The 15,478-nt window shown below is 39.3% G+C and overlaps 1 protein-coding gene across 2 annotated transcripts in view; it reads right to left on the bottom strand.

The window, feature by feature from the left end:
• The window catches only part of LOC139465581 (structural maintenance of chromosomes flexible hinge domain-containing protein 1-like), a 76,295-nt gene extending 61,501 nt beyond the window's left edge, over positions 1-14,794 (bottom strand). For both annotated transcript variants that reach the window (XM_071247320.1, XM_071247404.1), the window contains exons 1-12: positions 14,645-14,794; positions 14,410-14,488; positions 11,475-11,633; positions 10,067-10,149; positions 9,290-9,423; positions 6,675-6,813; positions 5,728-5,847; positions 5,207-5,370; positions 3,591-3,690; positions 2,714-2,927; positions 1,376-1,496; positions 546-605 (exon numbers count right to left, since the gene is read on the bottom strand). In XM_071247320.1, the coding sequence (XP_071103421.1) occupies positions 546-605; positions 1,376-1,496; positions 2,714-2,927; positions 3,591-3,690; positions 5,207-5,370; positions 5,728-5,847; positions 6,675-6,813; positions 9,290-9,423; positions 10,067-10,149; positions 11,475-11,633; positions 14,410-14,488; positions 14,645-14,794 (1,523 nt within the window). The remainder of the gene's footprint in view (positions 1-545; positions 606-1,375; positions 1,497-2,713; positions 2,928-3,590; positions 3,691-5,206; positions 5,371-5,727; positions 5,848-6,674; positions 6,814-9,289; positions 9,424-10,066; positions 10,150-11,474; positions 11,634-14,409; positions 14,489-14,644) is intronic.
• Positions 14,795-15,478: the final 684 nt, after the last annotated feature.

Genomic DNA, 15,478 nt, shown 5'->3' with positions numbered 1-15,478 from the left:
AACACCTTCAAGAACTAACTCCAATTACATCCTTAAATACAGTCCTGCAATTTCAAAGACAGGGGTTCTGTTGAAAAAGAAACTAAGACAAACTGCATACATTAGGAATGATCTACAACCATCCTCTTACACCTCCTACAATGCACACTTCATTGCCACTGCCACATGTCCTAGTAGTAGTAGTAGCATTATAATAATGTCCACAGGAACTGTTGCCAGAACAGTAACTAAATACAAACAGACTCAATTTCTTTATGCTCAATATTTGACCTGTCATCTCAATTTATTTTGACATTTGTCCCAACTTTTCTGTTATTGAGCACCCTCCTCCCCAACCCAAGCTGTCAGTTATGAAGCTTCATCGTCCCGCTTCACCTACCCCTAGTACATCCACAAGCCACAGACCACCATGTCCACCCCTGTACGTCCCTGGAGCATGATAGTTCAAAGAGAGAGGTTCTGTATCAAATGCCCTTTATAACTACCCCTCACAGACAGGTCCACCTACCTGAAGCCCTGTAAGGACAGCTTGATTATTCACCTACCTGTTGTAACAATCGGATGGAATGGCCTTGGGCTTCTTGGGAGGGCAGCACCACTCAAAGCTGTGGGTAAATACAACACACTCTGACACCGTATGACACACCACATGAATAGATTTACTCCTAGCAAGTCAAACACAGAACCACTAGAACTAACAGTGTCCATCTAAAAGCTTGAACAGATCTCCCCAGATCGGGTTAACAGAGGTTAACAGACAACTACCCTGAGATCGGTGCTGTTTGCATTCCCTGAAAGAATACTCACTAAAATAGGGTAAAGGCTTGTGCACCTGTGAGGAGAAACTGCTACAATAATAATTAATAATAATAAACTGTCTATTGTCTAGTGTGCCAAAATCCACTCTAGTGAATACTCATGGCATGATGTTATTACTCCGGCCAATCATTCAGTGTGCACTCTGTTTTCATTCTCAGCTCCCTGGGGAGTATACAGCCCAAGCTGCCTGTCAGGCGCTAGAAAGTTAACAGTCACATTGCCATATCATCCTTCCAGGTACTCAACCAATGCCAAGAATGAGATTTTACCTAAGTGAGAGTCGAGGGTATAATTCCTTTGTTTGTTGTTTTTTGTTTAATGCCGCACTCAACAATATTCTCTAAATAACCAAGCCTGGACCAGATAATCCCATTGACATCATGAGCCTCGATCTACCAAATTGTGGTACAATAACACGCATCAAAGACGGCATGAGCCTGAAAACCTGATCCATTAGTCACCTCTTGACCACCCCATCCCGTAAGTCGCCTCTTACGACAAGCATGAGTTGCTGAAGACTAATTCTAACCCGGATGTTTACAAGGGGCTAACTTACTCCTCAATCAGGGTGTATGGTATGAGTCGTCCATTCCAGTAGCACTCAAACACAGGTCTTCTTCCCCTAGCTGGTCTGTCATTGATGGCGTAGTCGTGGTCATCCTCTGGCTCGGGGTCCACTGGAGAACATACAGTGACAGTTACACCACAGGTGAAAGTTGAGGTGAAATGGGGTTTACCCTTGCGTCTAAGATTATTGCACTTATAAATATAGCCACGTGCATGTACGTGTGTGTATGTGTGGCTGCTTGTACTAGTCCCGACTGATGCCAATTTATAGTGCTAGCCCACTGAGATACCATGCAGCAGTTTAGCATGAATACCCCACTCAGACACGGTATTCTGACTCTGAGCTAACCAGGTTGCACAAAAGTCATTTACTGTGCAGTTAAATAAATAAAATCGACAAAATCCTTTCCTTATTCATTAGAAAAGACAGCTAAAATTTCTCTATATGTCAACATGTTCAAATAACAACACATATACTCACACACAAAAGAAACGCCAATACCATACTTGTTGGTTAATCTATGAAGAATTACTCACATTCAAGTGGTATTAGATTGGTTCGACCCACAAACGAAACATACTGGTATGTTGTGTGAATTAACACTCATAAACGCATCACATGTGACATCATAGACCCGTGACTCCAGATACACCATTTGTCTCGTGAAGGATTAGCGTGTAAAGTTTAGAAATCACGTGCAGCATATTGTGATCAGAATAAAGACCACTGTGGTACCACTTGACTGATTGTTAGTTTTGTTCGTAAGAGGTAAATACTGGAAACATCTCTTCTTAACATACATACTTCTCTCCACACTGGAAACATCTCTTCTTAATGTACATACTTCTCTATATGTTTCTATGGTTCGCGTTTCTTTTGGTGTTAAATTATAATAAAAAATATCACCCTGAGAATTTCAGTAAATTTCCAAATCTGGTGATTTGGTTAGTCTTACAGGCTTAACGGACTCTACCAACCTCACGGTCACTACTATGCAAGCAACTACTAAAACAAAAAAGGTTTAATATTGGTGAAGCTTTGCACATGTAAATGATGCTTACATGTTAAACTTATTCATAATGGATGAAACAAAAAGAATAAAATGAAGGACAAATTGTTTCCATAATTGACAAGAAAAACACATTAAAGTGATGCCTCTGTCAGATATTGACTTACTGCAAAGTATTTTTTCATTACTGAAGATTGCTAACAACCTTGGTATTGCTGACAGGAAGTAAAATGATACAAGTTTATTCACATCTGGGATGTTCTGGGAAAGTTTTTCTCAAAACCAAACATGTTAAATAATTCAAAAAAACATCTTACTTCTTGGATCATAAGCCTCTGAAGGGAAGGTCTCTCTGTCGTACAGGAAGGGGTGGTACCGGAGGACCCCCTCCACAATGTTTGTCCCGTCTACGAGAGCCTTGAACTCAAAGTTGCTGGAAGCAGTGTGCAGGAACATGGACTGCATGTCGTCGCCTACATCTCGCAGATTGACCACCTTGGGCTGGGGCCCACCTCTGGTGTATAGGCTCACCTGCACCCAAAACACATCCTCAATATCCCTGTCATTTACTACTTTAAACATAACAAAATTGCTAACAACGCTAATTAATGCATAGGAAGTGATTCCATGGCATTTAACTGGTTAACCAAGCACACACAAAAACTTAGGCCACGCCCACTAACAGACTACTGTTTCAGGATTGGCTGACAAGAGAAAGGACAGGCTTATGTTCCATTTGTGCTGGACGATGTCACTGATTTCGTATCGCTGTCAACATTTTTGTGTGTTAAGGATTAAATTAGCAGTCTGTAAACTTGCTATTGTTGACCTTTTTATTAATAAAAAATGATTACACAAATTTACAAAGTGTGAACACTTGTTTTTACATATATCATGTTTCTACCTGCATAAAAGCAAAAAATACTGAAGTCAATTCTCAATTACATTGAATGAGCAAGTCCAGATTAACACTGCTCTAAACAGAATTATCATGACTATAGTTTTATCAAGACGTGTAAGCTTATTATAGTCCAAAGTTTTGTGAAAACAACGATCATGCGAACATGTTGGTAGTCAGTTTAAAATAATAATGTAAGTTAATTACGGCTACATCTTGCCTGGAAGAGGTCACCATGACACAAAAACGTTACCCAATCACATAAGCCATAAAGGCAATCTCACGAGTCTCCCTACCTCGATATCTATGTTTTTGAATGGGTTGTTCTGCTTGCTTGCCAGAGTGTCGTCATCTACATTGCCGTCAGGTCCATGTAGATAGTAGTGGTAGATGTGACTGTGGGTGCAGGGTAGACATAAATACACTACAAACAAGCAGCACTTTAACATGTATAAACTTTAAGACACAAACATATCCCTTTCATTACTAACACCAATTGCGTTAATCATTGCAATGTGATGCTTCAAATATACATTCTACCATCACATTGGAGGGTGATCTAATTTGTTGGTTAATTTTACTAAACATGCTAAATTTAAAGTGGTTAATGAGTGATACCTATGATCGACTATCGATAATTTTTCAAACAGCAACATGTTTGACAATTACGACATGGACGGGGCCATTAGCAATTGCAAAATATATACAAATAATTGCAAGCGAGAATGTAATCAATCCATCTACCGGTAAATAAATAAAAATGATCTCATGTCCACTGTTTGGTAATCAAAATATGAACTTGTGATGTACAGCTCTCCTGCACAACGTTGATGAAAATACGGCCCAAAGTACTAGTAGCACTGTCCCGGACGCAACCAGTCAGTGGGTGAGTGAGTATGGTTTTACACTGCTTTTAGCAATATTCCAGCAGTATCACGGCGGGGGACACCAGAAATGGGCTTCACACATTGTACCCATGTCGGGAATCGAACCTGGGTCTTCGGTGTGACAAGAGAATGCTTTAACCACTAGGCTACCTGACTGACCCCGGACTCAACCCAAAAAAAGTACCAGAATTTGTACTTTACTAAGAAAGTGCTATCCAAAACATAACACTTGTTAAAATCTGACCACTTCCTAAATGGTATTGTGTTTTCATATCCATGTTGAATGTTTCTCAGAGTATCCAGGCTGGAATGTCTGGCTTTCAAATTGGTAACAGTTGTGTGGTTATCAACTATTGATCTAGGTCATAGTTGACTCTTTTTAATGTAGGGGTGTTGGATGGTAATGATCTCACCACGCAAAACTAGATCCTGGATCAATCAATGTTATAATTTTCCCGGTTATTTTGCACTACAAGTACATATGATAAAGTCCCAACAATAAAGTCCCCAAGACATAAAAATCGTTAAGATATCATGTCTCTCAAGGAGTCCCCCCAAACTAACAATGGGCTGTACAATTGCGATTCCAAGAAATGGTAGTCAACAAAGTTCCGAACACATCACTGCAGCGAGTACGTGGGCAAAAAGAGTGTGTTTAAAAAACTCAGTTTAGTTATGGTACAATGGAGATAAACTTATTCTGTTTTAAATTTTGGATGGTTCATCGTTGATTAACAACGCTAAAAGTTACATTTGCAACCTCATGCTATCATGTTAGGTTATAAATAACGCATTCAGTTATAAATAACATTTAGCTGTATTTAATCAACAATGAACCACCTCAGAATTTGAAACAGAATAGGTTTATCTCCTTATTATCTACCTGTTATAACACAAACACATGGTATGGATTGGTTAACAGAGAGTATACATATACTAAACTAATAATCAAGAACGATTCTGTGAAGTCTATCTAATGTTTAAAACTGGTATGCTCCATGTTACTTCGGATGAAGACTACATACGATAGCTGTCGTGTCCACTCCTTCATCTTGTGTTTGAGGTATGGAATGTGTGACGGGTTGATGAGCTGGATCACGACAGCCGTGAAACTCTCACGCTTGTTCTCCTCCAGGACGAGTCGTCGGATAATCTCATCCTCCGCAGGAATATGAGAGTTGTCACATGGCTACAAGAGAAACATATGTTCCGGCATGAGCAACCAACCACATCATCGAGGTACAAACAGTGCAATAACACACGACCAGCAGGTCAAACATTCTCACCATTCAATCCTCATTTGTTTGGACTGGCGACCTTTTTGAGTGAGTATGGTTTTACGTCGCTTTTAGCAATATTCCAGCAATATCACTGCGGGGGACACCAGAAAGGGACTTCACACATTGTACCCATGTTAGGAATTGAACCCGGGTCTTCAGCATGACGAGCGAACGCTTAACCACTAGGCTACCCGACCGACCGCGATCCTTTTTGAGTTCATAGTACAACATAATCTTGTTCTCAACATTTGGATATGAACTCTGACCTTTCTGTTCCTGATAAATCCACTGTATATTGCTTCATTGTTTTTCTCCTTCTTCTCAAATTCCTCTTTTGATATCGTCAACTCGTGAACATCTCTGGAATCTTTCGGTTTGCTGATCATCTGGACAAAAAAAAAACCTTCACAATCAGCACCAATGTTTATTTGTTTGCTGTTTAACGCCGCACTCAGCAATATTCAAGCTATCTGACCGCAGTCTGTAAATAAAAGAGTCCAGACCAGACAATCCAGTGACTAACATCATGAGCATGGATCAACGATATTGGAATACGATGACATGCATCAACCAAGTCAGCAAGCCTTACCACCTGATCCTGTTAGTAGCTTCTTACGACAAGCATAGTCGCCTTTTACGGCAAGTATGGGTTTGCTGAAGACCTATTCTACCCCGGATCTTCACGGGTCCAGTACCAATATATCATGGAACTGATCTTGCACTGATACATAACAAGTCACAAACATGTCACAGTGAATGACGAAACGGTAGGATTTCCCGACTGATACCAGAGCTTCAGACTAACTAATAGGTTAAGCGAGCCATTACAAGGGGAAAATGAGTTACGAGGTTTAATAATTATAGGGCCTTGAGACCAATATTGAAATGGAGTTTCCTTTGTATTTTTCAGGGTCAATGATCTGACCCCTGCAATATGAAGCAATGTAAAGGGCTCAAAACTGTACATGCTCCAAACCGCATTGACTGTCATGTCAGTTATCATGTGTATCATATATCCATTGTATGATGATATATACCCTGGCCACATTTGCCACCTTAACTTAATCCTAACTAACTAATGGGTCCAGAGAATTGATCATAATGGAGATGCAACTCACTGGAAGATCAAGGAAGTCATCTGAAAGACTTTCATCTCTTGCAACTCACACTTGAATCAGTCCTCATACATACACAGTAGGACTTGGATACTTACCCGGGTTGAGCTGCCGATGTAGAATATTGCCTGTTTGCCACCGACACCGAAGTAGGAGATGTCGCTGTTCATGTAGCGGGGGACATTCTCCTCCCCAACAAATGACAAGTTGTTGGAATCTCGGGCCTCTGAGCCAGGACTGGAAAGATGAGCTTTTTTATTTAAAAAACCAACTGCTTCACCAAATCCATCCAGCATAATCTTGTGAACAGGGCATCAGTTCATTCAACATAATCTTACAAACAGGGCATCAGTTCATCCAACATAATCTTACAAACAGGGCATCATTTCATTCAACATAATCTCGTGAACAGGGCATCAGTTCATTCAACATATTAATCTTGTGAACATGGCATCAGTTCATCCAACATAATCTTACAAACAGGGCATCAGTTCATTCAACATAATCTCGTGAACATAGCATCAGTTCATCCACCATAATCTCGTGAACATGGCATAAGTTCTTCCAACAAAATCTTGTGAACAGGGCATCAGTTCATTCAACATAATATTACAAACAGGGCATCAGTTCATTCAACATAATTTCGTGAACATGGCATCAGTTCATACAACATAATCTTGTGAACAGGGCATCAGTTCATCCAACATAATCTCGTGAACATGGCATCAGTTCATCCAACATAATCTTGTGAACAGGGCATCAGTTCATCCAACATAATCTCGTGAACATGGCATCAGTTCTTCCAACAAAATCTCGTGAACATGGCATCAGTTCATCCAACATAATCTTGTGAACAGGGCATCAGTTCATTCAACATAATCTTACAAACAGGGCATCAGTTCATTCAACATAATTTCGTGAACATGGCATCAGTTCATCCAACATAATCTTGTGAACAGGGCATCAGTTCATCCAACATAATCTTGTGAACAGGGCATCAGTTCATCCAACATAATCTTGTGAACAGGGCATCAGTTCATCCAACATAATCTTGTGAACAGGGCATCAGTTCATTCAACATAATCTTATGAACAGGGCATCATTTCACTAAACATAATCTTATGAACAGGGCATCAGTTCATTCAACATCATTTTATGAACCGGGCATCACTTAATTCAACATAATCTTATGAACAGGGCATTAGTTCATTCAACATAATCTTATGAACCGGGCATCACTTAATTCAACATAATCTTATGAGCAGGGCATCAGTTCATTCAACATCATCTTATTAACAGGGCATTAGTTCATTCAACATCATCTTATGAACCGGGCATCACATAATTCAACATAATCTTATGAACAGGGCATCAGTTCATTCAACATCATCTTATGAACAGGGCATCAGTTCATTCAACATCATCTTATGAACAGGGCACCACTTAATTCAACATAATTTTATGAACAGGGCATCAGTTTATTCAACATCATCTTATGAACAGGGCATCACTTAATTCAACATAATCTTATGAACAGGGCATCAGTTCATTCAACATCATCTTATGAACAGGGCATTAGTTCATTCAACATCATCTTATGAACCGGGCATCACATAATTCAACATAATCTTATGAACCGGGCATCAGTTCATTCAACATTATCTTATGAACAGGGCATCAGTTCATTCAACATCATCTTATGAACAGGGCACCACTTAATTCAACATAATTTTATGAACAGGGCATCAGTTTATTCAACATCATCTTATGAACAGGGCATTAGTTCATTCAACATAATCTTATGAACAGGGCATCACTTAATTCAACATAATCTTATGAACAGCGCATCAGTTCATTCAACATCATCTTATGAACAGGGCATAAGTTCATTCAACATCATCTTATGAACAGGGCATCAGTTCATCCAACATAATCTTATGAACAGGGCATCAGTTCATTCAATATCATCTTATGAACAGGGCATTAGTTCATTCAACATAATCTTATGAACAGGGCATCACTTAATTCAACATAATCTTATGAACAGGGCATCACTTCATTCAACATCATCTTATGAACCGGGCATCACTTAATTCAACATAATCTTATGAACAGGGCATCAGTTCATTCAACATCATCTTATGAACCGGGCATCACTTCATTCAACATCATCTTATGAACCGGGCATCACTTAATTCAACATAATCTTATGAACAGGGCATCAGTCCATTCACCATAATCTTATGAACAGGGCATTAGTTCATCCAACATAATCTTGCGCACACTACATTGTTTCATCCACACCAGAAACCTATCACTGAGGATTTGAATCCTGGTGAACCCTGATTATGTTTCTAGGTTTGTCAGCCCCATACCCATGCTCATGGGTTTCACCAAAATGGTAAATGTCTGAGACCTGCATCATTTCAGGCTTTCCTCTAACAATAAGCTGACACGCCATGATATAACTGGAACACTGTTCAAAACGGTGTAAACCCAACTGACTCAATTAACACGTTCAATATCATGCTATCAACAAAAAGTGATGAGCAAGTTGTATGCACATTTTACATCAAGAAGAACAAAAGCCAGCTGGTAAATGTTGGACAACATCAACTAAGCATGTTAAGTAAAACTTGTATGAGAAAATCCTGTAGCTGTTATCAGGTGAATCACTTCTATATTGTAGAAACTGCCTGCCTGCCACACTCACCCTCGGCCTTTCTCCTTCCTGATGAACTTGGACAGTCTGTAGATGGCCCAGTTGTTCAGCTGCCGTGGGGTCATGCCCTTGCCATTGTCAATCACAGAGATGCAGCTCCTGCTTGGATTGGCATCGTCAAAATGCTGTAACAGCAAATGAGTGAGTGAGTAAATGTTTTCTAATGCCACCACAATGAGACACGTTTAGGGTTACAGATCAATCAGCTATTCCAATCAGTTATCATTAGATAAAGTTGATACAAGTATTCAAAACTGTTAATGCACAAAAGTAAACTGAGAGCAGTGAATGAAACAATCTTCCGCGAATCTCTCATTGATTTATTAATATTGAAACTACAGACAGGTAAGCTAGAAGTTTGGTTGTTTGTTGTTTAATGCCGCACTCAGCACTATTCAAGCTACATGACGGCAGTCTATAAATAATCGAGTCTGGACCTGACGATCCAGTGATTGATATCATGAGCATCAATGCACGCAATTACAATACGATGACATGCATCAACCAAGTCAGCAAGCCTGACCACCCGATCCCATAAGTGGCCTCTTACAAGAAGCATGGGTTGCTGAAGACCAAGTTTAACCCAGAATCTTCATGGGAGTTAAACATGTTAAGCTAGAAATACAAATGTGACTTTCTTTAAAATATAAACATAACGACCTTGTATTGTACGTAGAATTTGTTCTAATTGAAATAAATTAAAAAAATATATATAAATAAATTAAACACATGTTAAATATGTTAAATAAGACTTCAAAAATAACTCACAAGTCTAATGTCTATCTTCCTGGGCCCATTGTTGTCAGCTGTAGCTGCCAGAGCATTATCGATCAGCTCTGCAAACGCATAGGCTGCAACACACAGTAACCATGGTACAAGGGGCATTCAATACGTTTTGTAACTTCAATATAAGACCTAGTCGCAGAATATCTTTAGCACTTGGGGCTAAGTCTGGGCTGTACAGTTAAATCACCCACCCTACAGCCCATACCTAGCCCCCAGTGACTATTTCCTGTTCCGACAAATGAAATCTGCCCTACGTGGAAGACGCTTCCAGGATGACGAGGACATAAAGGCTGCCACAGAGGTGTGGTTAGAGGGTCAATCTGCGGATTTCTATAAAAGTGGTATTAAAAGCTTGAAGGACAAATGGATTAAGTGTATTGAGCTGAATGGAGATTATATTGAAAAATAAAAGTGCAAAAGATATTCTGCGACTTGGTCTTATATTGTAGTTGCAAAACTTATAGAACGCCCCTCGTACTTTCCCCACTGTTGAAGCATTGTAACAGCTGTTACAGATGACACTATGCATGAACAATACACATGTTAAACAACTCTGAAGCAGACAAAACAGTGTCCTTACTTATACATGTTATACAACAGTGCCATGACCTGATTGTTTCTTTCCCTTTTGACATGTTTACATTACTGTACATTTATATATAGCCAAATAGGGAACGATTATAGCAACACCTTTCAGCATTACCTTGCAAAGAACACAAACACTGCCTGACAGAATTTGAATGTTGTAATTACAATTTCAAATCAAAGTAATATCTAGCATGTCTAGAAAGACTGCAGATCCATCTTCAGTGAAATTAGCATGATCAAACACCAGTCACTTTAAACGTTACAAGAGAGAGAGAGAGAGAGGAGCTTAAGCATTGTTGAGATGTTCCTTTTAAGGCCACAAGATCAAAATAAATTCTTGAAAGAACATTGGTAGGGAGTTTGGATCACATTTTTATTTTGATTTCCTAACCACTCCAACCTAAATTCACAGTTGTACCAAAATGACATCCAATGCTTCAAAACCTGATCATGCTGATAAACACTCCTGATTTGTAATAATCATGATCATGAACAGTTTCGCAGGTGTGTGTTGCATAAACCACACTGCAAATAGACATGATAGAAAGCCATGTCCCAAGGCTGGCAATGCATTCTGAAAGGAACCAAGTTAAATATGTGAAGCTCGCTCCCAGCTGCGCTGTCATTGTCCTATAGCGGTGCCTCTGTGCCCCCCACCTCACTATTCTGATCTAAACTTTTAGAGTTGGAAAAAAGAAGTATGTTTAGATGACATACAAATCTCAATCATGTCAATATCACAAGAAAAACATGATCACGGTTACTTTTTCCTTTGTTTTCCACCACTTTGCCTGCAACTTACGGAGAGGATTTTGTCCTTCAGAGGCATAATACTCGTACATGCCACCTTTGACAATGGTATCATAGTGAGGCAGGTAGTTGACACGCTCCTGGGCTGGGGCACACAGCTCTTGCTGGACATGTTTCATGACGTACAGGGTGTCCCCCTTGTCAATCATATCTGGTGGAGAAAAACAAAGTCAGAATAAGCACATTTATTATAGGATACTGGTTTAGGCAGGAGACATCACTTGTGTTTGTTTGTTGTTACATGGTGCACTCAGCACTATTCTGGCTATATGGCAGCAGTTGTAAATAATCAAGTCTGGACCAGATGATCCTGTGATTGACATCATGAACATCGATCTAAGCAATTGGGATAAAATGACATGCATCAACAAAGTCAGCAAGTCCCAACACCTGATCCCATCAGTTACCTCTTACGACAACCATGGTGAGGTGAACTTAACGTCGCGTCAAAGATTATTGCACTTATAAAGCGACGTGCATGCACGTGTGTGTGTGTGTGTGTGGCTGCTTGTACTAGTCCGGACTGATGCCAATTTATAGTGCTAGCCCACTGAGATACCATACCGCAGTTTAATATGGACTGGTCGGCTCGGAGTCAGTATACTGTGTCTGAGTGGGGTATTCTTGTTTTAGCCCCTTAATGCCGAGCGCCAGACAGGGTAACAACAAGTACCATCTTTTAACGTCTTTTGACGTCTTTTGGTATGACGCAGCCGGGGATCGAACCCCGTACCTTCCGCTCTCCAGGCAGACACTTTACCACTAGACCACAGAGGCGGTTCCGACAACCATTGGTTGCTCAAGATCAATTCTAACCTTCGAATCAAATCAAATCTTCACATGACTTATCACATGTCAACATTTTACATGAAAGACATAGACTCTATTTCCATTCTTCTTCTTCCCAAAATGCAACGAAATAAAAAGATAGTAAACCATTACATCATACGTAGTTAGCCTGCAAATATTTCAGAAAAAAAATAAAGAAATACATTTTGATATTTTCTTGCAAGGTGGTGCACCTAAATAATATCAGGATGAGTAAAAAAATATCAAAGTGGTCAACAAATTAACATGATTTATACATAGTTTTGATAAGTGATAATAAAAAAATCTCACCCACATGTCTTATGATATCATGTAGATAAAAACTTGTCGTACTTGTAGACAAATTCAGAAAAACAGATTTGGGAAGTGATGAGATTATCAACATGATCAAAAGAAACTCAGGTGAGAGTCCATACAAGCCATATCTTCACCATGTTCAATACTAAGTGCTCTGATTACTTGGATGTCAAAGTGTACAGCTGTGCAAATCTCCATAGGTGTTCATGATATAACACTGGCAAATGAGACAGATCTGTATTAGCATTGTTTGGCAGATCTATATTGTCACCACATCTTCATATATCTTGCAGAAGGATTAAAACAAAAGTGAACATGTAAATACTGGCATGAATGCAGCATACCAGACACCTTCCGACATTTTGGTAAGGGATGTGCACAAGCTCATTCCTTTGTAAGTTTCTAAGTTTTTAAGACGCCACTAAAATAACACTCAACATCTTGAATTTAATGCTTTCTAGGTAAATAAAATGTTTAATTACCACAGTAGATACAAAATATGTGTTCATTGAAATGTGGCTCCGACAACTGTCACTGATCATGCTGATGAGCATGCAATGATGGAACTTCAATTTTCGAGTACTTTTTTGATGTTGATGTCCAATTTTCAACGTTTATGCATCACCTTGATATTCAATTTCAAGGTTTAATCACATTAAACCATACAAATGTAAGCCGGGAAACTTTTTCTGCTTATTTTGAGCTTTATCGCCCTATTTTCAAATATTGATGCTCTATTAGTAGCATCAAACAAACATGGCGGATAGGGTATAATGCATGTGTACCCCTTTTTCATTACTTGTTGGTCAACACGAGCCTGTGTACAAACGCATCGGGGTAATTTTTCTGCTTTTTTAAAGCTTTAATGCCTTTATTGTTTAAATAGTGATGCTGTCGCATGCGGCTTTATTAGTGGTATCAAACAAACATGGCGGATAGGGGTCGGGTATAATGCATAACAATTCAGATTTTTTTCTAAAATTGTTCAAAGATCTTGCAAGTTTTTCTCCTATGTTTCTGGGCAACAATGCAGTTTACAGGGCGCAGCCAGAGCTCTACCATCCGCTCAATTACCATGCTATAATGCGACCGCTGTCTCGCTATAGATACCGTTACCGTGCCTCACGCTCCATTGAATCTCGCTTCACGATCCAACACTCCTTTACAGTCTAAGGGAAACTTACACGTCTTTACGATCCAACAGCCCTTTTCGGTCTTTAGGGTTAGAGTGCTTAGGGCAAGGGTTAACCATCAATTCTTACCTTTTTTTCAAGCGTTAATCTGGTTAATCCAATTGGTCGGTCATGTTGACATAAACAATGGCAGGTGTGGTTTCAAGAAAAGATCAATGGGAGAGTGGACCGTGACATCATTGTTTACTGAATTACGCATGCATGTTATTGGGGTGCTAATGACCCGTCAAACAAGCACTGATTACATGTGATAGCGCTCGTGGTAGAGCAGTGAGCCGGCGAAGCACGTTTAATCCCCCACAGCACTAACTGGATCTGAAAAACTGTGCCCAGTAAAGTGCACTACTCCTGTTTCTGTAATAATGAGAACTGCCAGTGAAGTCAAAGACGAAAATAATCAGTTAAACGTTAAAATAAACAAAATAAATAAAACGTTTTCTTAAATTTAGCATTATATTAATAAAATTAATTTTTAAAAATCATAATTATCTTTCCATATAATGACTTTACAGCTCGTACTCATGGTAAGCCGGTTCCAAATGACCGGAAGCAAAGACTGAGATTGCGTGCACGAAAACAGGACAACATCAAATCAAAACAAAAACAAACCCCAAGATTCATCATCCTTGATCTCATCGCGATTGGTAGTTGCGATGACAAACTGGTCTCTCTTCGTTATATCAAGCGCCTGTAAAATTGCAAGAGTAGGTTATTACAACATACTGACTAGTGGCATGGAAAGGAGTTTGTATTTCATTTTCAAACAAACATATTTTGGAAATCAGCAATTGCATATTGCGATGGTTTACAACCGTGCTCTGCAAATGTTAGCAATGCACATTACCTCTCTGACTCTCTCTTTGAAATCAACGAAATTAAACAACCCTCCGGTAGGAATTTTAACTTCGGGTGCATCTGTGGATCGTCTGTCAAACACAAAAACAAAAGCATCATCGTCCTCCACAGTGGGGGCTGCCATCTTTGATGACGCCATTTATCCGCGATATGTGGAATGCCCGTATGTAGGTTTTCAACAGTTATCTCCCTTTCATCGCCTGATGATCAATCACGACTCCGAGAAACCAGAGACCATATACCGATATATCGGTATATGGTCTCTGCAAGAAACTGTAAACTGATCATCGTTGATCGATTTCTTATTTTTTCAACGTAGAAGATGGTTTATTTGTTTTTAGTTGTTGACACGAATATGTATATGAAATGACTGGTTATTATTTTCTACTACAGCAAGGGAAAGGACGTTTTCACATTTGCTTGATGGCAAAGAGACCCAAAAGCAGGATAGTGATTATATAGTGACAATTTTTTCATTTACATGTATTAGGGATGGGTATTGGAGGATAAAAGTGTATCAGAATAATTTGCAATGCACAAGGCTGTATTGCGATATCTATCATGATAAATTGTGTAATTCTAATTTATCAATTCTGAAGCAATCTGATACATTAACATGATAAAGGTATGAACTGAAGTTCACAAATGGAACTAAACAAGATGCTGGTACCATAGTGTTTACTCATTCAATAAATACGCAGACATCTTGGGCCCCCGGATGTTCGCCCCAGGGCAGCGAAGGCAAAAATTTTGGCAAGTATACCACATTAAACATGTGATAAAAATCCCAATTTAAAAAAATCACCCGATATATCAAGCAGCG

This window comes from Haliotis cracherodii, unplaced genomic scaffold (genome assembly GCF_022045235.1).
Source record: "Haliotis cracherodii isolate W230 unplaced genomic scaffold, xgHalCrac1.p SCAF_1, whole genome shotgun sequence".
NCBI classification, from domain to species: domain Eukaryota; kingdom Metazoa; phylum Mollusca; class Gastropoda; order Lepetellida; family Haliotidae; genus Haliotis; species Haliotis cracherodii.
This window is presented reverse-complemented; position numbering and strand designations above follow the sequence as displayed.